At 49.1% G+C, this 26,820-nt stretch overlaps 3 protein-coding genes across 7 annotated transcripts; 2 read left to right on the top strand and 1 right to left on the bottom strand.

Moving 5' to 3' along the window:
- Positions 1–574: 574 nt before the first annotated feature.
- GPD1 (glycerol-3-phosphate dehydrogenase 1) lies at positions 575–5,336 on the top strand. The gene is made up of 8 exons (NM_001389632.2): positions 575–638; positions 770–947; positions 1,397–1,537; positions 1,911–2,049; positions 2,738–2,850; positions 3,130–3,363; positions 3,541–3,647; positions 3,817–5,336. The coding sequence occupies exons 1-8, from the start codon at positions 598–600 to the stop codon at positions 3,911–3,913; spliced, it is 1,050 nt and encodes a 349-aa protein (NP_001376561.1). The 5' UTR covers positions 575–597; the 3' UTR covers positions 3,914–5,336.
- Positions 5,337–6,903: 1,567 nt separating this feature from the next.
- On the top strand, positions 6,904–7,256 carry COX14 (COX14, cytochrome c oxidase assembly factor). The gene is made up of 2 exons (NM_001302157.2): positions 6,904–6,941; positions 7,008–7,256. The coding sequence occupies exon 2, from the start codon at positions 7,016–7,018 to the stop codon at positions 7,172–7,174; it is 159 nt and encodes a 52-aa protein (NP_001289086.1). The 5' UTR covers positions 6,904–6,941; positions 7,008–7,015; the 3' UTR covers positions 7,175–7,256.
- Positions 7,257–8,194: 938 nt separating this feature from the next.
- Positions 8,195–26,427, bottom strand: CERS5 (ceramide synthase 5). Of its 5 annotated transcripts, XM_046904977.1 has the most exons (12): positions 25,434–26,245; positions 24,115–24,164; positions 20,799–22,312; positions 20,557–20,662; positions 18,358–18,488; positions 17,336–17,393; positions 16,703–16,753; positions 15,981–16,073; positions 14,512–14,640; positions 14,121–14,227; positions 12,099–12,255; positions 8,195–9,298 (listed from the first exon to the last, which is right to left on the bottom strand). In XM_046904977.1, coding segments are annotated over exons 5-12 (750 nt in total). In that variant the 5' UTR covers positions 18,360–18,488; positions 20,557–20,662; positions 20,799–22,312; positions 24,115–24,164; positions 25,434–26,245; the 3' UTR covers positions 8,195–9,145. The 5 variants fall into 5 exon arrangements, 4 of the variants coding, with proteins under 4 accessions (XP_046760933.1, XP_424486.2, XP_046760934.1 ...); XR_213943.5 differs by lacking the exons at positions 20,799–22,312; positions 24,115–24,164 and adding an exon at positions 10,908–11,010 and having other exon boundaries at positions 9,282–9,298; positions 26,126–26,427; XM_424486.7 differs by lacking the exons at positions 20,799–22,312; positions 24,115–24,164 and having other exon boundaries at positions 26,126–26,427.
- Between the last annotated feature and the right edge of the window lie 393 nt (positions 26,428–26,820).

Here is a 26,820-nt window from a genome sequence, read left to right as displayed (position 1 = left end):
GCCTTTGCAGGGTGCTTTTGTGGTAAAAGAGCAAAGGATTTGGAGCAAAAGGGAAATCCAGTGGCTAAAAGCTGCTGCTGAATGCTGGCCAGCCTCGTGTCCACACGGCAAAACTGGGAGGAAAAAGGTTACCTAGTTGGGTTAAAAGCCATGCAGGAGGGGCTTTGCCCTTAGGTAATGCTTTGCACGAAGCTTGAGAACGCTCGTGAGATCCTGAACGCAGAAGCAAGGGCAGCTCCTAAGGTCAAGCAGTCAGCGCTGCTGCTTCCCGCTGGGGTTAAGGCTGGGATTGCGTTCTGGGTCTGCAGTCAGACGGTTCATGTTTCCTAGCGGGGGGGTGGGGGGGCAGGGAGGGAAGGCGTTTATCGGGAGGAAAAAAATGGCTTTTCTGCAGAAAATGGGGAGGGAAAGAGGGGCAGCGAGCGACCTGAGCCGCTCCTTCTGCTCCGGGGCACTGAGCACCGTGGCCGGACCGGTGCCCGGTTCGGCGGGGCGGATCGGGGCGGGCGGGGGGCGGGCCGGGCCGGCCCCACCGGGCACAGCCTTCAAATAGCGCCCTTGGGCTCCGTGCTGCGCAGCGCTCCGCGTCCCTGAGCCATGGGTGGCAAGAAGGTGTGCATCGTGGGCTCCGGCAATTGGTGAGCGCCCGCCACATCCCCCCATCCCAGGTGCCCTCCCGGGGCACTGCGTGATTCCCGGTGCCCTGGGGTCCCCCCGGGGCCGGCAGCCCTGGTGCCCCCCGCCCACAGCTCCGTTCCCCCCTGCGCAGGGGCTCGGCCATCGCCAAGATCGTGGGCAGCAATGCGGCACGGCTGGGCACCTTCGAGAACACGGTGAACATGTGGGTGCTGGAGGAGGAGGTGGGCGGCCGGCGGCTCACCGAGATCATCAACACGGAGCATGAGAACGTCAAGTACCTGCCGGGGCACAAACTGCCCCCCAACGTGGTGAGTGCCTGCTGGTGGCCCACTGAGCACGAGGGCCGTGCATTATCACCCTGGTGACAGGTAATAAAAAGCTGCTGTGCTGCCACAGCCCCACGTGCGAGCAGCGTGAAGGAAGGGCTGCGCGGGGGCTCCTGCGTTCCCGGTGAGCTCGTGGCATGTTTTGGGATGAGCTGCTGCCCTGCCTGTTCTCGCTGCCCACCTTTGCATCTCTGCCCACCATGCACTCTGGCATCTCACGGGCTGCTCTCAAGGCCACGTGTTGCTGCCTCCAAGATGATGCACAGGGAGCCAGGCTGAGCCTTTCGCTCTGCGGTTCTCCAGTCCCTCTAGAAGGAGAGTGTGAGGCAGTTTCTCCCCAAGACCCCCTACTCCTCTTACTGTGGGTCAGGGCAGCCCTCCCCTCTACAAAGCGCTGGGGAGAAGCTCCTGATGGCAGCTGTGCTGTGCAGGTGGCAGAGCCCGACCTGGTGAAAGCCTGCTCCGGGGCTGACATCCTCCTGTTCGTGGTGCCCCATCAGTTCATCGGCAAAGTCTGCGACCAGATCAAGGCTCACGTGAAGAAAGGTGCTATCGGGATGTCGCTCATCAAGGTGTGAGCAGGGCCATGGACTGGAGGGGTGTTTGGGGAGAAATTGGAGTCACAGGATCTTAACATCATAGGATTTTTTGAGTTGGGAGGGACCTTTAATGGTCATCCAGACCAACTCCCCTATGATGAACAGGGTTTGGGTTTAGAGCGGTGTATGGGGGAGTATGGACAGCACCTTGCAGGAATTTAGAGGTGTTATGGGGCAGGAATGGGTGAGGGCCCAGGGGAGATCCCACGTGCTGAGGAGTGGGGTGCAGCTGAGCATGGGGGGCTGCTGGGATGGCAGCATCATGGCACAGCAGTGGCAGGATTGGGGTGAATGGGGCCAGGACTCCCAGGCCATGAGCTCATCTCTGCTCCTGGTTGTCTCTCAGGGGGTGGATGAAGGACCAGATGGGCTGAGGTTGATCTCAGACATCATCCACGAGAAACTGGGAATTGAGATGAGTGTCCTCATGGGGGCCAACATTGCCAGTGAAGTGGCAGAAGAGAAGTTCTGCGAAACAACCATCGGTAAGGAGCCAACATCTGGAAGCTCCTGCCATCAATATGAACATCTGGCAGTCAGCCTGGCTCAAATGAATGGGGTGGGCATGGGGGAGACCCTTTAGGAAACAGTTCACTTACTTTCATTTAATTGGGCTTCAAAGGACACTCACCTGAACTCGTGGTGCTGATGCCCGGGCTGCTTCACAGTTCACCTGGTGGCAGCTCCTGCCATCCTCCACACTGTGAATCATACACAGCGGCCCAAACCAACAGAACTGTTCTCTGGGTTAGAAGTGTCTGTATTTAGAGCAAAAGCAAACAAGCCATGCAGGAGGCTGGAGAGGCGTAAGCAGAGCGTGCTGTCACCATGAGCACACAGAAACACTCCAGTGCAGGGCACTGCAGGGAGAACAGCAGTCTCCAAACCCAAATTTTGCAATCTCTGAAGATGCCTTTAAAAGTGGACATGCCAGTTCTGTGGTAGGGATCATCCCTGTCTTCTGGGAATTCCAAGTTTGAACCTTGATTATCTGCCAGGCAATGTGTGCTTGGCACTCTGTGGGCCTGCAAATGTTTAGCCATGTCCATCATTTGGGCAACGGATTCCTCTCGCTGTGCTGAATGCAGCAGGACCACGTGGGTGGGTTGGAATGCAGTTCTCCTTTAGGGTCTGCTCCATCATCTTGTCCCTTCTCTCTCATCATCTCATTAGGCTGTAAGAATGCACAGTATGGGCAGATCCTGAAGGAGCTGATGCAGACACCGAACTTTCGGGTCACAGTGGTGCAGGAAGCTGACACTGTAGAGATCTGTGGTGCTCTGAAGGTGGGTGAGCTGCTCACTGTGCTTTGCAGGGCTTGAGCTCTGCAGGGAGCACTGAGTGATCTCTGGATATTGCACTCCAGCTTGCAGAGACAGCTGAGCAGAAGGTCAGGCTTCTTGGGGAGCTCTGTGCATGTCCTGCTCAGCTGCTTGGAGGGATGGTGGTGACCAGACAGGCAGGGGCAGGCAGCAGTCTGTTGGTGGGATCAGACTGGCACCTATGGATAGAGCAGTGCCCTGGGCTTTGCTGGGAACACATTGCTCTGTGCTGTTGTTTTCCAGAATATTGTGGCTGTAGGGGCTGGTTTCTGCGATGGTCTTGGCTTTGGAGACAATACAAAGGCTGCCGTTATCCGTCTGGGGCTGATGGAGATGATTAGCTTTGCCAAGATCTTCTGCAAGGGCCCCGTCACCCCTTCCACCTTCCTGGAGAGCTGTGGGGTTGCTGATCTCATCACCACCTGCTATGGTGGTCGCAACCGTAAAGTGGCCGAGGCTTTTGCCAAGACTGGGAAGGTGAGCAGAGCAGGGAGCAGCAGCGAGGGGAGCCTTAAACCTGCAACAGCGTGGGGCCAGTTAGCACCAGGGTATCGGCCTACACTTGCCCAGTGCTACAGCCAGGCTCCAGGGAATGAACGTGGGGTAGTGGATGGCATGGCAGTGTCCAGCTCCCTCTCTCTTGGGTTGTTCTAGTCTATTGAGCAGCTGGAGAAGGAGATGTTGAATGGGCAGAAGCTGCAGGGTCCCCAGACGTCTGCTGAGCTGAATCACATCCTTAAAACCAAAAACATGGTGGATAAGTGAGTGATCTCATCTCCCTTGTTTGCTCTTTTGAGGCTGGGCTGCAGGTGGGACTCCCCCCCATCTCCCTCACTGCCTGCACCCAATGAGCTGCAGTCCCACCTGCTGCTGCCCAGTGCACCAGGTGCTTTGACTCTGCTCTGAGTGATTGCGTTGGTCTGCCCGTAGGTTCCCACTCTTCACAGCTGTCTATCAGATCTGCTATGAGGGCAAACCAGTTTCTGATGTCATCAAGTGTCTCCAGAACCACCCTGAGCACATGTAAATGGGCTCTGCCTGCAAAACCACGGGTCCTGCTAAGAAGAGGGGTGAGCTCCCACCTACACCACCTTGCTGCTGCTACAGCTTTGTGAGGAGTCCAGACTTCTGGGAGCCTTTGAAGAGCACTGCAAGGGCAGAGGTTCCCCTTCTCAGCTATGGAGACTGCCAGTCTGAGCCTGGCATCTGCACGGAGGTACCTCCTGATCTCCCTCTTTCTCTGAAGGGTGCATTTAGCTTCTGCTGCTGCCTAAGTCCTGCCCTGAGCAGGGCTGAGCATCTTCCTCCTTTCCCTTTCTTTTGCTTTGGTGGATTCAGTTCTCAGAGAGACTCTGCTAGGTTGTTGTGATTGATCCAGGCTATACAGGAGGCACTGCCTGGCAGGTCAAGCTTTGCTATTAGCCCCGTGGGGCCTCTTGGCATGACACCAGCTCGTCCCTGCTTGCTGCTGTTGCTTTTGTCTTAACTGCCTTGCAGAGGGGACACAGTTCCCTGCCAAGCTCCATCAGCGACTGAAGCTCCCGAGGACTTTCAAAGGAGCTGATTGTCACTCTTCTAAGAAGCACCAGCACAGAAAATAGCTCTCTGTCCCCTGCTATGTGCAGCTTCCTCAGCCACCACCGGCTGCTTCTGCTGCACAGCACAGCCGGCACTTTGCTTGTGTGAGGGCAGTTCCAGAAACAGCCCTTGGAGCTCACTGATTTCACTTTTTGTTCTCACAGCCGACCCTGGCCTCTGACCCCTTTTGTCACTGATCTGCCTGTACTAATTCTGTGCCTGCTGGCTGTCCCTGGCCAGCTCTCCTCCCTCGTATCGGTTTGTTCTCTGGCTGGCTTTGGCAATGCAGGGACCAACTGCCCCAAAGTCTTTCTGAGCAGCTGGCAGGCTGCATAGCCCTTGGCAGTGTACCTGATAAAGCAGTTGGGCCGTTGCTCTTAGAGGAATGATCCACAGCAGCTTTTTGCCTTCTCTCTGGCTTATTCCACTTCGTGCCTTAGGCTGGCCTTTGCTTCTCTGTGTGGATTTACAAGAGCTGAGAAAGCAGCTTTCCATGCTTTCCCTGCTCTTGTGAGACTGCCCACCAGCAGCACAAGGGGCAGCAAGGGACATGATCCATAACAGGTACAGAGAGCCCTCCAGCAGCACAGCAGGGGACAGAGGTCTCACCCTTTGTGCTGTGCCTTTGAAACTTACCCCTTGTCCAGCTGGCTGCCACGTGCCCCTCAGACACTGACGCTGGCTTGCTGCTGCTGTTGCTCAGGGCGCTGTGTCCAGTGGCTCGCTGTTCCCATGTGGGGCAGGCTGGAGCTGCTGCAGGTCTTGCTGAATGCCCTCAGGCCAGGTCCCAGTGCTGCAGGCTCTCTGACTGGCAGTGTACTTCATGAATGTGTAAAATCATAATAAATTTGGAGAGGGAAGAGGAGGCTGTTGACTCTGTGGTTCTGGTGCATGGTTGTCTTTGGGTTGGTGCCTGCTGCTCTTGCTAACAGTGCAAGAGGAGGGCACTGTCAGTTCCCTCCTGGGGCTGCAGCTTTGTGTGCTGTTCCAGAAGTAAGAACACACCTGCAGGGCAGTGCTGGGTGAGAACACAGCACAGCATCCCACTTCATTTTTTTCAGCAGCAGTTCCAGCATTAAGTCTTAGCTGAGGGCTGCAGAGTGTTGAGATTGCATTGCTGAGCTGGGTACAGAATCCTGATTCTACCTGGGCCCTGCAGGAGCCAGGTCAGGATCCCGCCGTGCTGCCTGTCCCCCAGCCCTCCCCTTCTCTGCTGTCTCAGTTCCTTGGGACACACTGTGCTGTTTTATTCATCTCTCCCCAACTTCTCTTCCCTGCCTCCTCACCGTCTTACTTTGAAATGCATCTCACACTGAGTGACCTTTCCAGGCCCGTCAGCTCTCCGCTCACCCTCTTGCTAGGGGAATTTAATCTGCTGGCACTGCAGTTGTTTCTGTGCCTTTTATTAGACACGCGTTCTTGGTGGCACCCTACGACCTTTAAATTCAACTGAGCTGAAAAGCACACAAAGTAGCCAGCTCTGGCTTTCTCTGATGAGGAACTTTTTTAGCAAGGTTGGAAGGAGGATAAAGGAAGTCCAGTGTCTTCTTGCAGGGCTGGCACAATGTCTGCTCCCCTTTGTCTTGAGCTTCAGGAATCCCACTTGAGGCTCATGCAGTGTGGCTGAGCTCTCCTCCCTTGAAACACTGCAGCTTCTCACCTCAGCTCACTGTTGCCAGCACCTGCAGCAGGATGCAGATCTTTGTTCTGGACTGGAATTCAGCTGTTAACCCATCTGCTGTGGAGGTGCATCACTCCAAGTGGGCGTTTCTCCACCACTGTCCATTCCCGCAGGCCCTGAAGGCCCCAGCTCTCACCTGGGGGTGCTCCATGTCCCCCGCTTTCCAGCAGCCCACGCCTCGCACCAGTGTTGGAGTTCACGAGCTATAAAAAGGCTTCCCTTTGCCATTTGGGGTTATGTTCTGCAGCCTCAGCACATCCGTGCGCTGCAGCTCCTGCATGGCTCAGGGCTCTGCAGCTCTGGGCTGCTGTGCTGCAGCCTGAGGAGCAGGCAGGGCTTGGGACGGGGGACAACTCAGCGTCCTCCCGGAGAAGCTCCTCAGGTTGGGAGCCCTCAGGGAGGGGGAGAGGCCCGGTGCCTCCCTCAGTGAGGACTCCCTAAGCTGAAAGCCGTCTCCTCCAGGCCGCTGGGCCTCAGCCTCGCACAGGGCCGCTCTTAGTGAGCAGAGGTACTTCAAGGTGCTGAGAAAGGTCAGGAGAGGCGCGGGGAGCCGCCGTGCAGAGCAGGGCAGGCCCTGGGGATGCAGCCGGGGGAGCTGAGCGCCTGGGGCTCCGTGGAAGTGAAGGAGCGGCCCCGCGAGGGGGCACTGTGGTGCCGCCCCCCTCGGCGGACTGCATCTCCCAGCAGGCAGTGCGACTTGACGTCACCCTCTCACGTGACGCGGGGAGGCGGGACGTCGGGCGGAAGCGCGGCCCTGAGGCAGGCGCGGCGGCGGAAGCGGAGTCTGCGAGCGGCGGTAAGGAGCGGGACGGGGCGGGCGGAAGGAATGCTGCCGGGGTCTGAGCCCCACGTTGTGTTGCAGGAGCGGCCATGGTGTCCGGCAAGCAGCTGGCTGATTTCGGCTACAAAGCCTTCTCCGGTTCCATGATGCTGCTGACGGTGTACGGCGGGTACCTGTGCGGCGTCCGGGCCTACCGCCTGCTGCAGAACCGCCGCGCCCGGCAGGCCTCGGCCGGCCCCGAGAGCTGAGGGCGGAGGGCTCGGGGCTGCCGCGGGGCCGAGCTGCGCTCTCGAAGGGGCCCGGAGCGCAATAAAACCACGTGGAAACGCCCGAGTGTGGTACTGCGGCTGTCTGCGGGGGGAGTGGGGTCCTGCAGCTTTAGTCCTTAAAAACGCGCTTCACCACGGGAACAGAGAACGTGACTTTGGTCAGCACCACCGCTGTGAGAACCACAGGGAAGGGACTGACAGTCGCAGAGCCAGAGGGGTTGAAGGGCCCTCTGAACGCCCCCCAGCCCAAACCCCTTCAGCAGGTGGCAGGGGAAAGCATCCAGGTGGGTTTGGGTCTCTCCAGAGGAGCCTTCCCGACCTCTCTGGGCAGTGTGTGCCAGGGTTCCCTCAGGGAAGTTTCTCCTTCTGTTCAGGTGGAATTTCCCTAGTTCCCGTTTGCTTCGTACCCCTTTGTCCTGCAAAGAGCCTGGCCCCGTGCTCCTGACCCCCACCCTTCAGATGTTGCCAGGCATCGATCTGATCCCCTCTCGGCCCTCTCTCCCCCCTGTGAACAGCCCTGAGGTTCTCAGCCTATCCCCACCAGCTCTGCACCCCCCACGGGGCTCTCCCAGCAGTTCCCAGTCTGCCCTGAACTGGGGAGTCCAGCACTAGGCCCAGTGCTCCTGCTGTAGGCTCCTCAGTGTAGAGGAGGCGGAGAATCTCCCTTGCCCTGCTGGTCACACACTGCAGTGCACCCCAGGGTCCCATTGGCCACCAGGGCACACTACTGGCTCACAGTCACCCTGTTGGCCACCAGGACATGGTCACTGATTTCATTTTCTTCATATTAACAAAGTGAAACATGGTTCTGAAGTGCTTTTTTGTTGTTGTTGTTGTTGGTTTTTTTGTTTTGTTTTTTAATCGAGATAAGAGTAAACAACAGTATAAAATGGTAGCAACTCAAGAAATTTCCAAAATTCTGCTCGTGACTGACATGCAGGTCCTCCATTGCCCCCAAGTACCATCGAGTGAAAAAAGAAGCAGAGCCCACAGTGTGGCTGCTTTTCCAGCCCAGTGATTTCCTCCACAATTGCAGAATGAGAGCAGCACCATTCTAACATCTGTCCTGAAATACAGCTGAGGAGGACTGAAACCCCTTATTATGTGGAAAGCTGAGAACAGCCCCCAGCATTGGTCTGCCCTCAAGTCCCTCGCTCAGCCATCTGCATCCAGTAGATCTAGAAATGTCTTCAAAACCACAACTTGCAAAAGGAAAAAAAAAAAAAAAAAAGATTTAAAAGGTACATATTGTGATACTTGTCTTAGGGGCAATAAGGAATCCCCTCCCCTGTTTCAGACGGCTGTCACTGAGGCTTCAGAGGGGCTTTCAGCACCAGAAGAGGCAGCAAACGCTGGCCTGGTCCCTCCTGAGAGCAGAGTTAACAAGCTATAGCCTCCTTAGCACAGAGCACCCCAGAGAAGTTGGAGCACAATGCAACACAGAGCTTGGCTGTAGCATAGAGGGATGAGTCTGCTGCAGCCTGTACACGGGAAGCACAAAACCAGGCACTCCCCATGCTCTGAGCAGCTTATGAAGTGCACCAAGGAGACGATGCTGACCCCGCGTTGAATGAGCCGTCATCACTGGCAGTGCATTCACCAACCATGGTCAGGGGACAGCTGAGCCCAAACTCGTTCCATCTTGAGTTGATCCCAGTCCAAACCAGTCTGTCACATACAAAGATACCTCTGCAAACGTTGATGGGGCTAAGATTGAAGTACAAAATGGCTTAAAGTGAAATCTGCAGCTTGCTTTTTTGCCCTAGTAATTGGCTTTCTCCCTTCTGTCATGCCAAGCCTTTGACTGGTCTGGATTGTGCCCGTTTCAGATTTGCTGGAGGTTTCTGGGGAAGGGGTATCTTGATTAAAAAAATCACTTGGGAATGCAGAGTTCAACACATCTAAATATTCAGAGACAAGTTCGTGTTTGCTCAAGGCCAACCCAGGGCCTTATTCCTCCTCTGTCCACTGCCCGCCGGCCACGTGGCCGTTAATGCGGTTGGAGCCATTGCTCGAAGTGCTGAAAACTCCTTTTGTGCTGTTGGATGTCACATCCTCCTCCTCAGAGCTGCTTTCTACATCGCTGCGGTCATCTTTGGATACCTGAACAATCCAAGTGAGATTTGGTAGTGGAAAGGGGAGAAGTTGGTAAATTCACACAAAGTTACAGCAGAAGGTTGTATTGAAGGGATTAACCAGCCCCAGTGACAGCTGCCTTCTGTACTCCACCCTTATTAACTTAGAGCTTAAAGAGCCAGTCATCACATGCAGAACACAAGACAGATCTAGAAAAAGACAGCTGGGAATTAGGAGCTCTGTTTTCCAAGCACTGTACACTGTGAGGCACCACACTTCATGCTCACCGCATCAGAGGATGCCAGAGATCTTGGCTTGCTTTTGTCTTCCAAGAGTTGCATTCTAGACTGGTTAAAGGCTGCTTTTCCAGATAAATTTGTTTTCAATAACAACAATTCTTCTCACACCATAATAATCAGCAAATACAATGACAAAATACATATCTATCAGTTCTGGAAAGAACACTTTGTCCTGCAGGGACTGCCTTTGATATTTTAAAAATTAACCAGCTATATTTATCACATTACTGTTTGCACAAAGTGCCTCCCATTTTCACTGCTTGTCATTCATCTGTGAGAACTCATTTACGAGGAGCAGCACAGTCGAGCAGCAGGCTGCAGAACAGAGACAACGACCTAACACCAGCCCAGGAGCTGAAGAAGCATCTCCACCGTATGGGGAACTGCCCTATGGTTATGGCTTTGGCTATAAGGTGACTACAAAGTCAGCCAATGCCGTTTGTATGTGGGGTTTTGAACCTTTGGAACAACACTAAGGCACAGCTCTGGTACACATCACTGCTACCTGCTGTGGGAGTGCCATGGAAGCGCAGTGCACCAGGACACAAAAGGGACCATAAGCCCAGCCCCAACTGCAAATAAGCACGTTGGTGGCTGGCTGGGCTCCAGAGCCATAAACTCACCAGTGCCATCTGGATACACGAATAGCTCCCCTAGGGCAGGCTCTCCATACTTTTGTCTGCAGCTAACGCTCCTCATTCACCTCATGTGCAACCACTTTGTGGGGAGATTGCTTTCAGGTGCTTCAGGATTTGATCCTGCTCTGCCTGTTCTGTGCCTGGGTTCTGGCTTTCAAGCAGCACCTAATGGGAAGGTTTCAGCTCCAAGGAAGATGTGGTAGAAAGCCAGATAAAGTTAATGATCTCCGGGATGGGTTTTGATGGGCCTGCTGGATGTACTTGCTTTTGTCTGTAGCCAGAACTTCTGGTACCCTTCCCTACTCTCTTCCTATACTGGAAGTTCAAAGGGTCACTGGAAGGAAGCAGAGATCTCTCAATGTTCTTCCCATAACTGTTGTAATCCTTTTCACAAAAAGGATTGCTTTTCTGCTGTCCTTTTTCACTCAGCAGAGTGTTAATGAGCACTACAGACATAAACATCAGAGTCTTTGTAAGCCTACAAATCATACAGGTGAAGACATCAGAACAAGCCACAGGACACTGCTCAGACCTTTGGAGAATCTGCATTTTAAAACTGGATCAGGGCCAGCACTGCATCAGCCAGGGAAACAAACATTTTAAGAGAAGGCACCATCCAGCTGAAGCCCCAGGACCAGAGCTTTATGTTTCCCCTCAGCCTAGAAACAGGGTAGAAACAGAAGTACAGATCACACTTACATGCAAAGGATGAAACTGTCCAGCTCCAATCTGGCACAGAGGAAAAGGAGTGAAAAAAGAGTGAAGAAGACAAAGCTCAGAGTCCCTTCTCTGGCTAGGTCACCTGGACAGGAGAAAAGCAAGGAAAGGGAAAAGACACAGACCTCAGCTGTAGGAACAGCTGCATAGAAAATAAGAGCCTCGCAGTAGCAGTTGTGGGGAACAGATGACAAACTCATGTGCATGCTCTAAAATACATTCTCCCCTGACAAACACTGCCACAAACAGATATGTATTTCAAGGTTACATTTCATGTGTGGGCAGCTAAGAAGTCAAACACAAAGTATAGCTGTGAGAGAAACTCAGATCAAGATATCAGATAGATGACAAAAAAGACATTTGTGCTAGCAAACCATCTGTTGCGCTCTGGTAGATGCAAAGGAAGTGGCTTCTGAAGTGGCTGGCTGGGTGTCAAATCAGTTCCTAGGCTGCTTGCCCTGTCTCACACCTCCAGTTGAAGTGCAGCTTTTAAGCCTGGCAACTTCGGCTACAGCCAAACATCAGCACTGTTTGCTCTTAGGATAACATCTGCCATTTATCAGCTGCTGGAGTCTCAACCCTCCCTGCCCATAACCCCCCCCCCCCCCCCGACTAAAATCGGAATACTTAGGACTAGAGCTAGACTGTACCCCATTAGCCCAGTGACAACCAGCTTGCTCCCCAGTACTTCTGAGAATCTTTTGCTTCTGTAGCTCAATGCCTGGCTCCCACTGGCAGCCAGAAGCCGTTCACTGCTAGAAGGGAAGATGCGTAATTCTCAGCGTAACCCAAGAATCAGCAGATATTGGAAAGCTAGGAGCTAAAAGACATCCTAAATGATTATTTGAAAGTGAGCCTTCTACCACCTTGAACTCCAAGGAAAGCATGTAACGAATCAGTCATCATCATATCTCAGTGTACTGGAAAATGGTGGAGTTTCCTTGCATGAACAGAACAAAGAGGGAGGCATCCCTGCCTCTGAATGTATTTGGTAGATCTGGTTTGCAGAGCAACCAGAGTTAAAAAAAAAAAAAGGAACCAACTGCTCTACAAAGCAGTCGTGATGCAATTACCTTGAGAACTAGCACCAGCCCTTGTTTATGGCCCAGTTTCTCATAATTCCTTCACAGAGCTTGTGGAAAAGGGGACCCAAACCAGCCCCCAGCACCTTACCTTTCCCCGCACGAGGGCCTTGTAGGCAGTGCGAACGATGAGATAGGACCAGATGACATGTAGGATCTGCAGGGTTACCAAAAGGCCATTGAACAGCCACCAGGAAGGATAGGGACCGATCAGTTCCCAGCTTTCGAATAGGGTTGTATTCAAAATCCTAAGAGATCCAGAAACACATTACAGATTGGCTGTGCTGGCAGTATGGCTTCCAGCTCTCCATCGAGATGACTGGCCAGATGCACAGCAGTTTGCATCTCACTTAAGCAGCTGTTGCTTTGCTCCTGTCAGAGCGGTGATGCATCTGATCTCTCGCCAGAGTTAGGAAACAGACTAAAGCCAATTAGAAACACTGAAACTGAGCAACAAACAGGAGAAGATGTGAATGTTATGCAGTTTGGTTACACATACAGATCTGCTGCCAATTTCCTTCTCAACAGAGTTTATAATAACTTTACAGGAAGTGATGTCAAACTGCTCTGGTCACTAAAACAACTGTTAGCACATTCATCTTTCACCCATTTTTAAAAATCACGCGGATTTTATTCCCAGTTGGCCTCCCTCCCTTCCCTCCTCATTCTACAGATTCCTCCTGCCAAGCTGGAAGACAACAAACTGCTTCACAGACGAAGCATTTTGCTTTCTTTCAGGACTGTTTTGCTGTTCTCATCGCTGGAAGTTATTGCCAACACTTAAGTGATGTAATAAACAATTTAGACTTCATGAAGTAGAGATGCGTGGAGAGACCTTTAAAGGCACCATTAGTTTTGCATAGCTTTTAACATTTCACAGGAAAAGAGAAACAAGTTTGTCAAAGAAGAACCCAAGGCCCCAAAATGCAGCTACAGGAACAGCTAATTTGTGGCCAGCTTATTAGTGAATTGTATGCAGCTCCAGAAGTCTGTTGGTGCTTTACACTGCTAATTAGGGAAGTGAATATACGTGAGATGAACTCGTATAAGGTCTGCAATACCACAGCAAGCTTGTCAGATTTCTCTGTAAAGATGAGGAGTTGCATTACAGCCAGTGGAAAATACATTAAAGATTTACAGGGCTGCTGAGTAATAGCATGATGCAAGAGCATCACCTCACAACAGACAACAGCAAGGAGAACAATGACAACAATCTCATCTATCAAGGGAAAGAAACTCTGGAGACTTAAGTACTAAAACCGTTCCTATCTTGATTCCCTTGATGCATTCACTGGCAAACAAGGAAGAGCTTTAATTGCAACTCCGATACCAAAACAAATTTTGTTTCTGCCCACCATTGGGGTACCCCAAAAGAATAGAAATGCAGGCTGTCCGTTGCTCAGGAAATAAATACATTCAATAAAATAGAAATACTGGAATAAGGTAACAATTATACTATAATTATGGTAATAATCAGCTCTAAACAGTTTTCCTGTGCACTCTTTCAACAGAAAGAAGGTGGAAAACATTACCAGGACCACCTCACCGAGTCTGACCTACTGGGTCAGCAGAGAACCTCATTATAGAACAATTAGCTGTAATCTGTTTAGCCAGGGTTGTACCTCCCAAGAACCCTCAGACCTATTTCAGGCTCTAAACAGTCACGACTCAAGGGCAGGACACAAACATCACGAGAAATCAAAAGCAGCACTGATGACTAAGCCAGATACTCAGAAATTAAATTTACTTCAAGAAATTATGCCTCTTCTGTAACTATTTCCAAAACTTCTCAAGTCAAGAGAAGCAAACAGTCCTCTGAGCTGTTCAGATAGCAGCTGACTGTGCTCCACTAATGAGCACTGTCATCACTTTGCAGCAAGAGAAAGAGAGGCCAGCTGTGTGTTAAGATTCCAGTCACTTCTCGCACTCTCTCTTACTGACTGCTGAGAGGTTTCTTCATACTCCTGTCTAAAAGCACTGCTCCAAACAGCACTTGGGTTGTCTGCAACTTCAGGGTGCCCTGAGGGACAGTCTGCACTGCTTGCAAGAAGTACAAAAGCTTTCTTTAAAGGACTGGAAGGACAAACAAGATCTTACAGTTCAAGGTGCTTACCAGAAAGGATAAATGCCCAAGCGTGTGACAATGAACACAACACCAAAGAGCATGAAGAAGGCATCACAGAGACGCTGGTACTTGGCATAATTGGCTAGCTTTGCAGCCTATAAGAGATGAGAAACATGAGAATATTATTCCCTTTGTGCACTCACATAATTACCAGGCTGTAGAGCTCCAAAATCCTCAAGACATCATACTTATAAGGAGTTAGGAATACTTAGGGATTATTCTCAGCACTACAGCAGTTATGAGGACAAGCTGACAAAGCAGGATCAGCAATGCAGATACTACAGCATGTTTAATGCTGCTCAGCAAAAATAGGGAAGTCTGCTCGCTTCCCTGAGAGCACCCCAGCATTAGGTACAGAAAGACTGAAAAGGAAACTCACCTCTAAGAGGAAATCAGATGCATCATGGAGACACAGCACCAGTGTTCCAACACGCACCATATTGTTCATATAAGAGAACGTAATGAGCCCAATTGTAGCCAAATGATGAACGAACATGATCAGGAAGTCCTAGAAACAAAAAGATGAATTAAGACCCTTTGGCTGTCAAACAAATACATATGCTTGGAGCAGAACGACAAAACTGAGCAACTGAGGTCACGGGATGACTTCAGTTCAGACTTGGACTCCACTTCACACAAAGCACAGCTCATCACACATCAGCCACCATCACTGGAGGCTCCAGAAAGGTCTCTCCCAGCACATGTGCTTCTGTAAAGCTGTAACTCTGCATGCACAGGCACAGCACAGTCTCTTTGGCACAAATGCTCAAGACAAAGACAAGTATGGCTGCAGAATCCTCTGAAAGGATTGACAGGACTAACATATGGCCCTTATTTTTGGTTCTTTTTGGTTTTACAGTCACACTGCTGGTCTTTTCAGCTCTTGGCACAAATTATAAGTATGCTGCTGTTACCGCTGTCAGCATGCAAAAGCCTGCCAGAGCACAGCAGCCACAGAACAGAAGATAATCCAACAGCAAGAGCTGGGCTGCTCCATTCAAGAACTTTTTTCAATGCACGTACATTCAGGGCTGTTTTCTAGTTCAGTCCCCCGGGTACAACACTTACACTTTATATCAGTGCACCTTACCATGGGGAGTATAACACAAAGGATATGGAATTAAATATTGTAAACAGTATCACAGATGCTGTTATTTACTTCCTTTCTGCAGCTCCAAGATATTTTGCATCTTGGAGCTAATATTTCAGTACAGAAAAAACAAACACCTTTTTTTTTTTTTTCCAACAGCTGATGCAAGAATGAGGATAATTTGTTACTTTGCAGTTTGTACAGCAGAAGCAATAAGCCATGATTTACTATGAACTGTTTTCCAACAGTAACAAAGAACCAAATCCTAGAATGCAGCACAACAGAATTAGATTCCAGCAATCATGACCAGTCATCATTCTGCCACAGCAAGACAAAAAATTAATTTCAAAAAACATGTATTATTGCTTCAGTGTTTGTCATTTTCTCATCCTGTTCAGCAAGATAATGCTTGGAGCATTTTATTTTCCTGTCCTCTTGAAAGCCTTACAGTTAAAATCTCTCTTTTTTTTTTCCCAACCATTTGCTAACTGTTTATCAGGAGGTATTGAGTGATTCTGTTCTTTCCCCTGGAAGACAAAAAAGCCTCTCAAGGATACACCAGGTCACACAGCAACTCGTTCCTCCCCTCCACCAGGATTGTATAATGATTAGAGAAGGAGGTAGGCTACAGAGAGGTGTGAATGAGGAAGAAAATTCAGTTATTACTACGCTTCAGCTTTACTGGCCACGCACGCTCACAGCTTTTGTTAGCCTGGTCTATTCAGTAAAGCAGTCAGTGCAATTCTGGTTAACCTCACCTTCCGTTTAATGTCTGTAAACTGAGAAAACATGAGAGACCAATAGAAGGCCAGCTCCAAGATATAATAATAATAAAGCCTGGATGTTAGAGGCTGGAAAACAAACAAAGACAGCACAGTTAGAAGATAAACTACTTCAAAATTTACATTACAATCCCCTTTTTCCTTCCTTCCCCTCCCGCTGTGTTCCTTCAGAATGATGAGGCATGAGTTAAAAGATCCAGAATTAAGGCTTGGTTAAGACAAGCTTAAGCAACAGCCGCCTTCCTACACTCTTAGTCACACAAGCAACCTTGCGTGTTTGACAGGAGAATCTCAGGTTTTGAATACAGTTCAATGTTTACAAATTACACTGCAGCCTCCTGGATTGGGAAAAACAGGCACTGAACTACATTGGTTGCCCTCTCTACAATCACACTTGATGCATAATTAAAACAACACTGCAAATAAGTTACTTTTTATAATCTCAGCAGGAAGAAAACACAAAATAAATACGAGTTGAGACTACTCTATCTGAGGAAACACTACTGTTGACAAACCTACATAACCAGAATTGGACCCTTCAAAAGGGGATGACTGTTCACTAATGGGGAAGCTTACCAGGCCTGGGTAGCATCCACAGAATGAAAAAGAGTTGAGACTACCCAATGACAACTTGCTGTCATTAACAGAAATAAGAAACTGCCCTGGAGATTTGAATCTACTAAGTTTTTATCTCCTACCTGAAAGGGGTAGCTGTACCAGCACTGTCGTGTGTCCCAAAACCAGGGTGCCTGGAGGGAAAAGTCAAGTTTATTATTCTGCTGGTCTTTTTAATTCCCTATTATCTAAGGCATCAACGAATACACTGAACAGTTCACTGAAATTTTACCTTTGTTCCAAGCTAAATTTACTGTAAGACATAATAATGATTTGAAATAATCATTCTGCACCCAAAGGCAAACTGTAATGCAGCAGAAATTCAAAGAATAAGTAGGCAGCTCTAATAATAAAGACTCAGAGATAAATGCGTATTCCTATGGGAAGAAAACAAAACCTCTCCACACCAAGAAAGCAGGTCTGTCCTATTCTGGTGTAAAAGAACAAACAAACTTTTAGCATTTCCATAATGACGGATTTGTTTAGAAACTTTCTCATACTGTCAAAGTGGCCTTTAAATAAAAACTCCAGGATCTCAAATAAGGGTACATGGAGGTGACTATCACTAAATTCCCCTCGTTTGAAGCTAGGTGGGAGAACAGAAGGGTCACTGTAGTCAAAGCCCTGAAATTTCAGCACTGCAGTGCTAACTCAGTGGCACAACACACAGAAAAACCAGGTGGGAGGGTGCAGAGGGATGTGCCAGATCAACTCACCGTCCAGAGAAACCTGATTCCATAAAGAAATATACTTAAATAGAACGTAAATCTCCACCTGGAAAAAGAAGCAAAATACAAAACATGAACCAGAAATAGCTTCTGTTTAACATTTGTAACAAAACCTGAAACAACTGTGAAAAAAGTAATTCTGACACCTGAAAAGCATTCACCCACTAATTGTTAATCCTTCATTTGTAAACATTCTGTGTGAGGATAAACCCATTTGAGGGTTTTCACACCACACTCGTTTGCATTGACAGCCAAATTCAGAGTGAGCATGCAACATTCATATGCTTTAATATACAATGTCAAGATAACAACAAGAAAAGTAGCTGTCATCCAGAAGGTATCCTAATACATGTATTTATCCTTCTTACCTTGTGGCTTTAAGTAGGCAAAATCATACTGGGGGAAGAATTAATATGAAGAAAATTACTGGAAAGGAAAGAAACCAGCACAGAAGAAATAAGTCAGGAAAAAAGCACTCAGATGCTACTGCACTAACAGGGGAACTACAAGCACTAAGAAAGAAACAAAGAACAAAAGAATGAACTGAAGGGAAAAGCAGAGAAATACGGGAAGTGTCTGTAGAAGTACATACATCACTGTAAGCCATAAGGTCACTGTGCCTGGGAATAATACTACAGCACAACTGTGCAGACAGCCAACTTGTCTTCAGTGTAATTACTGAATTGTGCACATGCAAATGTGTACACGCACACTGAAGTGTCACTGTCTGCGTTATGGCCATGGCTCACTCTCACAAGCTGTACATCACTGCCAAGAATAACTCCAGTGCAAGTGTTCTGGGCTTTCATGCACATATACTAAACACTGTAGAATGCTGGATTCTAAGAAGCTCTCCTCACTTCTGCTCACCTACAGGAGAATTTCCCTCCCGCCAGCCAACCCCCAGGCACCAGTTTAAGTTAACAGCTGTCCAGAATTTCAGTGAGAAGAGAGAACAAAGAGCTGGAGCTCTCAGATGGAGGCACATCCCAGCCCCTGCACGAACATACATGCTCTCACAAAATTTAGTGATGGTGGTGGGTTTGTCCTGGTTCCTCCGATGCCGAAACCAGCGCTGGATCTTTCGAACATCCCAGTCTAGCTGCTTTGACAAGCCTTCTAACCTTTTTCCATCTGGAGACTGAAGGAAAATGAAACAAACGTAAGTTCTCCTCCTTCTCAACCTGCTTTCAGTTCGACATCCTCTGTACACTACAATAGGATCCATGCATAGATGACAAAACCCACAATGAAGGCACTACGTCCACTATTAACCCTAACACTAGGACTGTGCCAGAAGCAGGAACCTGTTGCCATATTCATTCATATTTAACCTTCAAAAGCCACTAATTAAGTACTCAGAATGCTTGTGGTTTAACATTTCCTCATCTATTTCATCATTTGACAGCACATCACTATGCAGAATGCAGTTCTGTTTCTTAGTCCGGGAGGAGGAGCTTTTAAAATGCCCTGTCCTACCTGTTAAAACCTGCATATCAACTCAGGCTGTCTGGAACTCAAGAAGATGACAGCTGAATACACTGAAGGGATGGTATTCACTGTGAGGTTTATGGAAACTTTAAAATAAGAATTTGGTTTTAACACATCTGGTGTTTATAGATTCAAAAAAGGCATCAGAGAAATGGCATTATTTCCATTACCACTTTTAGAGTGCATGAATAAAATTAAACTTGAAAACAGAAATAGTTGCACAATAAAGAATGCATCCCTGTTCTCTCACTGGAAACTCTACCAGCAGTTTGCTTGTTTGAACAACGACTGGATTTACAGGAGCAGAAAAAGTGAACAAAACCTGGTAACTACCTCTACAATGGCTCAGTGGTGAGATAAGCCATGCTAGTTTCAGACCAGTGTCCTTTTAACAAGCTCTGCCAGGGAGCTCTTACAGCTGAATGATGATAAACACATTTTACCACTTAAGTCACAAACAAACCCAGAAAGCTATGTAGAATGCTCATGTAATACAGAGTCACCAGATTGTTGAACTGAAAAACAAGATAATCTGTCATCTGATTTACAGTACTGAAACCAGGACTTTCCCGTAGCAGACTTCTGTCTTTTCCAGGCTTTAAAGGGTCAGGCTGCTGCTACATCTGAGGGTGAACCTGCCCCAAAGGAGAGTGCACACAGCTCCCATTGCAGACAGCAATGAAATCTCTTCCCTCTGCATCAGTGCCACCCTACATTTCCAGTCTCCAAATCTGACAGCACACAAGCATACTGGCATAGTTATACGAAGCTCTGTTTTCATAGAAGCTAGATAAGTATTGCACAGCATGCAACACCATGGGTTTCCTCAACATTAATTTCGAGGATATCCCCTGCATAAAAGTCCTCCCCGCAAATGGCATCAAATCACAGGGGCCTCCCTGTTCATGTCTCATCCCAAGTACTCCTGAACTTCACTGTTCCCATGAGGTAAATTCTGCTGAGGCTTTTATAATTTCCCCTCCATTCACCAAGTGCTTTTTCCACTCTGCTCAAAATGGAGATCAGCATCACCAAATGAGAACATAAAACCTTCCATTCCAATATCTTTAATGAAAATCTATCCCACCACCTGTGCTGATTTAACTGTCAATATCCAAAAGCACAGACAGCATGCAGCTCTGTCAATCTAAAGTGAAGGAGCACTGCCAGCTCAAGCAAGAGAAAAGCCATGAAATGTAGAATAAAAGCAATATCTGCTGCCAACATTCAGCATCCCACCACTTGTCAGGGCGCACTTCCATGGACTGAATGCTTTTACTTGAGCAAGTGACTTCCACTTGGCACAGGAAGAGGAAAGCATTCCCCCAGATGGCCAATGAAAGCAGAGGAGCAGATCACAGCAGAGCAGTGCTTTTCCAATAGGAAGTGAAAGATGCCAAGCAATTTTTTTGTAAACCAACAATTACTGCCCATTACAGCAGTAGCAGCTGGGACAAAAGCAGGGAACTAAAGGAAGAAAACTCTTATTTTGAAAGAAGACAATTTTGATTCAAAAAAGATTCTTCTGTGTGCAAAAGCACACATCAGCCATTAAGAGAATTTACCTTCCTACAAGACAGACGTGTCAGAGGCAATGGAAAATAAAGAACACACGGATGAGTGCACTGTGGATGGAACACGTTTCTCAAAACAGAAGCGGGAGACAGAAATCCACCTGCTCAACTTTGTAGGTCTCTGTTCCTAGCAGTGCAACTCACCTTAGTGATGGATGTAAACACTTTCTCTAAAATCGCATTAGGCTGGGCTCTGTGAGCTCCACTGTCTTGTATGCCAAGGTTTATGGCACATGGCTTGGCAATAAACCTGAAACACAAAGAGATGGATTAAAACAAGGCACGTTTTCCTCACCCAGGTCACAGCCCCAGCCTCTCACAGACTGCAAAACCTCTCAAAAATGCTTCTGAAGATCTTCACTCGCATTGCTCCAAGGAACACGTACCTTTAGTTAACCCAACTGGTAACTGCAGGCAGCACATACTGTAACACATCTAAAGTGAAAACTTCAGTTCAAATGCCCTCTCCTTGCAGGATCAGGATGTGCTTCCCCACGTGACTTGCACCACTAATAAATAAATAATTATAATAAATGATCACTGGCACGATCCCTCTGCAAAGGGCTGCCAGAGTCCCTGCAGCACCACAGATCAAAGACCTTATTTCCAGAATGCTTCTTGGCATCACATAGCTCAGAAAAAAAAAAAAAGGAAGTTCGAGTCACCCAGTTCTCAAAGGACACAAACACAGATTTATTTTCCCCTAAGAGGAAAACAAAACCAAAAAAAAGCATAAGTGGCTTGCTTCCCTAGGCAAGATGGGGAAGGCATCCCAAGTCAGGCTGAGACCCACACCTCAACATTTCATACTGCATGAAGCATGTTTCCCAAAAGCTGACTGAGGCTGACTGAGGTCTTGGTGCATTTTATGGCACAGACTCTCTGAAAACAAACCTGGTTTTGCACCTGGTCAAGAGACAAAACATTCACATTACTGAATTGTGTTCTCTCCTGTTGGTGAGCAACAGCTTTCAAGGATAGCAAATTAAAAAAGAAAAAAAAATCAATTAATTTGAGAGCATGCAAAAACCTGTTTCTCAAAAACGATTTTGAAAAGGACCCAACACTTGCATCATTAAATCTACTTTGCTTCAAAACAGAGTGTTCCAGAGGCAACTTCATTACACATATGTATTCCATTTAGAAGATTCAGAGTGTGATTAAGCAGAAAATGCTGCTTTTTCCAACCATCACATTTGCTGCCATTTCCCTTTGTGTTTAAAAGATGAGATTCAAATTCAACAGAATCATTATTATAAGCATTCCAGCTGCAGCCATACTTGGGAGCACATCATCAGTGCTGCAGTTAGGAATATCTATGAGTGCACTACAGAACAGACACAGGTTGTAGGGTTTTCCCCTTGAGAAATTATGGATCAGCTCACAACGAATCCTAAATGATCTCTGCTGCTTTTAGAAAATAACCCCCAAGCATTAGCAGCCGTGGCACTGGGTTCCTGCCCTGTTTCTCATATGTCCTGCTTGCTTCAACAGCCACAGCTAAAGAAAAAAAAAAAAAAAAGAAAAAAGGAAAGGATGATTTCCTTGATTTCCTTTCAGCTTGGCTCTTCCCTGCTTTGATGGCTCACTGCTTCCTCTGCCATCTGGTCCACCAGCCAGAAGTGATGTTAATGATGTTATAAGTGCCCATCTCTTTGCTCCTCTTTCCTCCAGGATGTACCATAACAACAGCAGAGCAGCTCACATGCGCTCACCGGATGTCAAACAATTCTGTTTCATTTTCTGGAACACAGTGCTTACAGCTCCACAAAGAGCTGCTTTTGTTTAAGAGCAGGTAAAGAGGAGAGGGGATGAATAAGGAAGCTCCTGTGATCCATAAAAGTGGCATTATTTGGGAATTCAAAACCTGAAGCATCAAGGAAAGAAGAAACAGCAACACCTCAAAAAAAAAAAAAAAAGATAGAGAAATAAGCAGAAATAATTCACTTCAGGACCCACTCATTACAAAAAAAACCACAATGAAGATCTGCACAAAACTGCCCTAGACTATAAGCTTCCTCCACTGGGAAAATACAAATGCGTCCAGAAGTCAGGAAAGGAAAAAAATAAAGAGCAAGGCAGAGCTACAGGCACCACATGGGACTCAGCCAAGCATGCAGGTGATCAAAGAGCAAAGCAAAAAAACACACCAACATTTCTTGGCGCACAGAGGCAAGCAGATATCAACGTAAGCAAAGAGGAAAAGTCACAGTTATGGAGCTAGAGCCACAGAAATAGGATCTCTTGACTGTTGAAGAAGTGCAGCCCAGCGTAGCAGTGCTGCTCCTCTCACCCAGCAATGGCTTCATGCAGCAGGGGGTAAATTCCAGCCCACAGCCGGCCTCCTGCAGCGCCCAAAAGCCCTCCCAAAGCACCTTCACCACAGCAGGTTGCACAGGAAAGTGCCCAGGTGGGTTTGGATCTCTCCAGAGGACTCTACCACCTCTCTGACAGCTCTACACCCTACACAGGCCTCTCCCAGCAGTTTCCAGTCTGCCTGGAGCTGGAGAGCCCAGCACTGGGACCAGTCCTCCAGATGGGGTCTCCCCAAGGCAGAGCAGAGGGGAAGGGAATCTCCCTTGCCCTGCTCACCACACTCTCTGCAGCACACCCCAGGGTCCCACTGACCACCATGAAAATGCACCCTAATTGTAGAATCCCCTCTCCCTCCAGAATCCCCATTCTTGGGGATGTTCACAACTGGACAGCACCACAAGCAATTCGAGCTGATTCCAAGGCTGGTCCTGCTCTAAGAAAGGGGTTGGACAATGCGACCCAGAGGTCCCCTCCTACCTAATTATTTTATGATGCCACACAAATCTGCAGCAGGAGCTATTCCCAAGGTCGAGACCATGCCACGCCCTCCCAGCCAGGAGTTATCATTGTGTAAATGCTTTTATTGCTGTTTTGTGAACCCATATTTGTTTATTGGCCTAAGTCACACCTACCCAGCTACATTTTCACCCTAGTTATTAAGACTTTGAAACCAGCACCAGTTTCCAAGCACAGAGACTCACATCTAACAAGCACTTTCCAGTCACGTTGTACCTCATGAACCCTCCGTTCTAGAAGTTTCAGGTTCTCTGCTAACTCCCTCCTACAGCTCTGAAAAGAAGACAATTCCCTAAGTTCAAGATTTACAAAGTAAGCGCATCCTGGAGTCAATGTACCCAAAGTGAGAGCTCATCTCTTCACGACCTCTCAGTTTCAGTGCTCACCTCACGCCACAACTGCCCCTAATTCCCAGACAGATTTGACAAAATAACATCTAAAACCCTTTTTTTCTTTTCTTTCTTCACCAGACTTAGCACAAGCCACACATCCTTCTTCAGAGCTGGAGTGACTGTAAGCAAAAAGGAGCTCCAGTGTAATTACAGTCACCTTCTACAAGTGACAGACTCCACATCTTCCCCAGTACCTGGGAGGCTTTTTGTGCCTGCAGTGGGATGAGATGTGTCAGGCAAAACAACAGCAAAAAGAACAGTGGGGAAAAAGAAAAGAAATATCACTCTAACTTGACACATTTGTTAGCAGAAGTCCTTCTTTCTCCTGCCTGCCCCAAAACCCACTTCCAGCTTAGCCAGGGCCTTTCCCTGCCCTGCGAGCTCAGTTCTTCATCACACATAATTCCCATGCTCACTCAGCCCAATGAATATTTTACCAACACTGATGCAAAGGCTGATTTACAGGAGCGTTACTCACAGAAACGTTATGTCAGCATAACAAAAGCACTTCCTCACACTGAAGACCTCCTGCAGAGGACAGAGAGAAATTAAGGGAAAAAGAAAAATGTAAGAGCTGCAGGAGAGCAGAATTCGAGTTCTGAGTCATGGAGTCTGATTGCCACTTGTGTATTAAGGAAGCCTTAATCACCCCCAAGGCCTCAGTTGGGGTATGCACACAACGGGATGTTATTAGACAAATCTGAACTATCATGACATGTTCGCAGTAGCTGGAGGAAGAAGAGAGCATTTCTTGAAACATACAGTCTTTTGAAACAAACATACTAGGAGCAGCCCTGGATTTCGCTCTCACAATCTGCTTTCACTTCAGGATACCACCACTGAGGTAAAGGAAAGGAAGCAACCCACACAGGAACCAGGCCATGGTTTCCAGGTTCTACTGCTAGAGGAAGAACATTTAATTCCTCATCTGAATCTTCCCTGAATTAACACAGGAAAAGAAATTTCATAAGCCGGGGCACAGCATTACCAAGATAAAGTAGTCTCTAGCAGGACAATGTCTTACTGGGTGCAGCAGGATGCACTGTACCCCTCTGCCTGCCTCACCAGAGAAAACAGTCTCGTATTTCCTCCCCAAACTTCCTGAACCAACCAGGACTGGGGCAGCCAGGAGACCTCCCCTAACCCTCCATAACAGCCAGGGGCAGCTCTGCCTCCCAGATCCCTTTCCTCATCTGCTGGCAGCCGTGGACATCAGGGGTGGGCTTTGGCTCTGCCACGTGTCTGTGTTCCCAGGTCCTCTGCACTGGTCTGAGCTGAGAGCAGCATTCTGAGGTACTGTGAAAAAGATTGACAGGGGAAAAAAAAGATGCTCCCATTTCTCCCCTACTCTGCTTATCCATGTTCTAATTTGCGGTTCTCTCTTTTTGCTCTGCTCAAGTCTCTTTTTTTGTTTAAGCTCTGAAAGTTAAAAAAAAAAAAAAAAAAAAAGCACTTCCTACAGAAAACCTGAAAAATGAAACCAACTCAGTTCATGGTCGCTTTAATGCTTTACACAGTGAAACACATTCACTCATTACATCCAGAAATGTAAATGTAGGACTGACTCAACCTTTAATGAACTATTAAATAGGTACCTGAGGTGTCTTAATTGGCTTCTAACACCTAAGTGCTCTCTTAACCAAGCCACTTTCCTAATTAGCATTGCTGTCAGCCACACAGCCTGCTCTACATGCAGCTGCAAGAGATATCCATCGCAAAAAGCAGAAAGTGCTGCCCCAGGGGAGAGGTAACACATAGGTATGGATGCTGAACCGAGTGAGAAATGCTACACCACACCTGTCCGTGGGCAGACGACGTCCGACCGCACCTCCAGCACTGCGGGGACCCACAGAGCATTGGGGAACACAGCAGCCAGCAGAGGAGGCCTGAATTCCTCAGCCAGGAACTGTCAGGGAAAGCACATCACAGGCAGAGAGCAGCCCAGCACCCTCTGTCACACACACAGGGTTGACATCCAGGCAATAGCAAATAAAGGTGGGTTCTCCTGACATTGTGCTGCAACCCCTGAGCATGCAGGGGCTGTCAGGGCCCACAGCACGGCACAGGGGAGTCCCGAGGCCACACAGAGGCGCGCTGAGGCCCCCGAAAGGCGCAGGAGGACCCTACAGAAAGGCGCAGAGGGCCGCGCGGGATTCCCCACGCAGTGACACACACAGCACTCGGGACGGCCCCAACAGCGTTCCCTCTCTACGTAGAGAGATGAAAGGAGGCCTGAGGCCTACACTCAGGGGAGAACGGGACTCAGAGCCGAGTCGAGCCGAGCGGAACCGCGCCGAGCCGAACCGAAGGGGCGCCGAACCGAGCCGGGCCCAGCACCGCGCGGCCCGCCCCGGCCGCCGCTCCGCCGCACGTTGCTAAGAGACCCCGGCGGGCTCGCACCGCACCGCACCGCACTGCAGCGCGGAGGGGGCAACGGCCGCCGCCGGAGGGCCGCGGAGCTCCGGGAGGGGGCCCGGCCCCGCGCTCACCTCTCGAACAACAGCCGCACGGCGAAGATACCGAGCGCCAGCGGGAAGGCGGAGAGGACGTGGCTCGCCCGCGGGTACTGCAGCCCGCCGTCCGGCTCGCCGGCCAGGTCGGCCCACGTCACGTTGTGCGGCAGCCAGAAACGCTCGTTCCAGAACCAGGCCCGCACCGCCGCTACCGCGGCTGCCGCCATCTTCCTCCGCCTCACCCCCCTCCCGCCTCGGCGGCGGCCACCGACAGCGGGCGGAGCTCCGCGCCTCAGCCCGCCCGCTTCCGCCCGCCAGTCAGAGCGCATGCGCAGGAGGCTCGCTGAAGGACGGGACTGCCCTGGCCGCGCCCCCTTCGCGGACCGTTAACTCGGAGCATGCGCAGAGCGCAGCCCGCGCAATACGCGCTCCCCACAGCCCTCCCTGAGGAGAGTGGGCGGGAAGCGCCGGCTGCCGGGACGTCGGGGCGTTCCTACAGGGAAGAAGAAAAAAAAAAAAAGGCTGATTGTTCTGCTTCAGAAAGTCCCGAGATTGTCTTCCGAGCCCCAAAGAGAGGCCTTCAGCCGGGCTCATGGTGAGATCACAAGGATTCATTTTATTAATGTAGACGTGGTTTAGTATTTAAGTGCAAAACAGAGGGGTTCATACATTGAAAAAGTTGAAAACGTTCCCAGTAGCTTTCAAAGCATTCAGAAAATGATTTCAACGTG

The sequence above is a fragment of the Gallus gallus genome, chromosome 34 (genome assembly GCF_016699485.2).
Source record: "Gallus gallus isolate bGalGal1 chromosome 34, bGalGal1.mat.broiler.GRCg7b, whole genome shotgun sequence".
Classification (NCBI taxonomy): domain Eukaryota; kingdom Metazoa; phylum Chordata; class Aves; order Galliformes; family Phasianidae; genus Gallus; species Gallus gallus.
The sequence above is the reverse complement of the archived record's forward strand: the minus strand, read 5'-3'. Positions and strand labels throughout refer to the sequence as shown.

What these genes read in the sequence shown, in the direction of transcription:
- COX14 (NM_001302157.2), top strand. Translation starts at nt 7,016, where the DNA reads ATGGTGTCCGGCAAGCAGCTGGCTGATTTCGGCTACAAAGCCTTCTCC.
- GPD1 (NM_001389632.2), top strand. Translation starts at nt 598, where the DNA reads ATGGGTGGCAAGAAGGTGTGCATCGTGGGCTCCGGCAATTG. An exon ending in ATCGTGGGCTCCGGCAATTG is followed by an intron (nt 639 to 769) that starts GTGAGCGCCCGC and finishes CCCCCTGCGCAG; the next exon opens with GGGCTCGGCCATCGCCAAGA. An exon ending in ACAAACTGCCCCCCAACGTG is followed by an intron (nt 948 to 1,396) that starts GTGAGTGCCTGC and finishes TGTGCTGTGCAG; the next exon opens with GTGGCAGAGCCCGACCTGGT.
- CERS5 (XM_424486.7), bottom strand. Translation starts at nt 26,418, where the DNA reads ATGCGCTCTGACTGGCGGGCGGAAGCGGGCGGGCTGAGGCGCGGAGCT. An exon ending in TGTTTACATCCATCACTAAG is followed by an intron (nt 18,489 to 20,556) that starts GTGAGTTGCACT and finishes ATTTTCCTTCAG; the next exon opens with TCTCCAGATGGAAAAAGGTT. An exon ending in AGGCCCTCGTGCGGGGAAAG is followed by an intron (nt 9,299 to 12,098) that starts GTAAGGTGCTGG and finishes TGGATTGTTCAG; the next exon opens with GTATCCAAAGATGACCGCAG.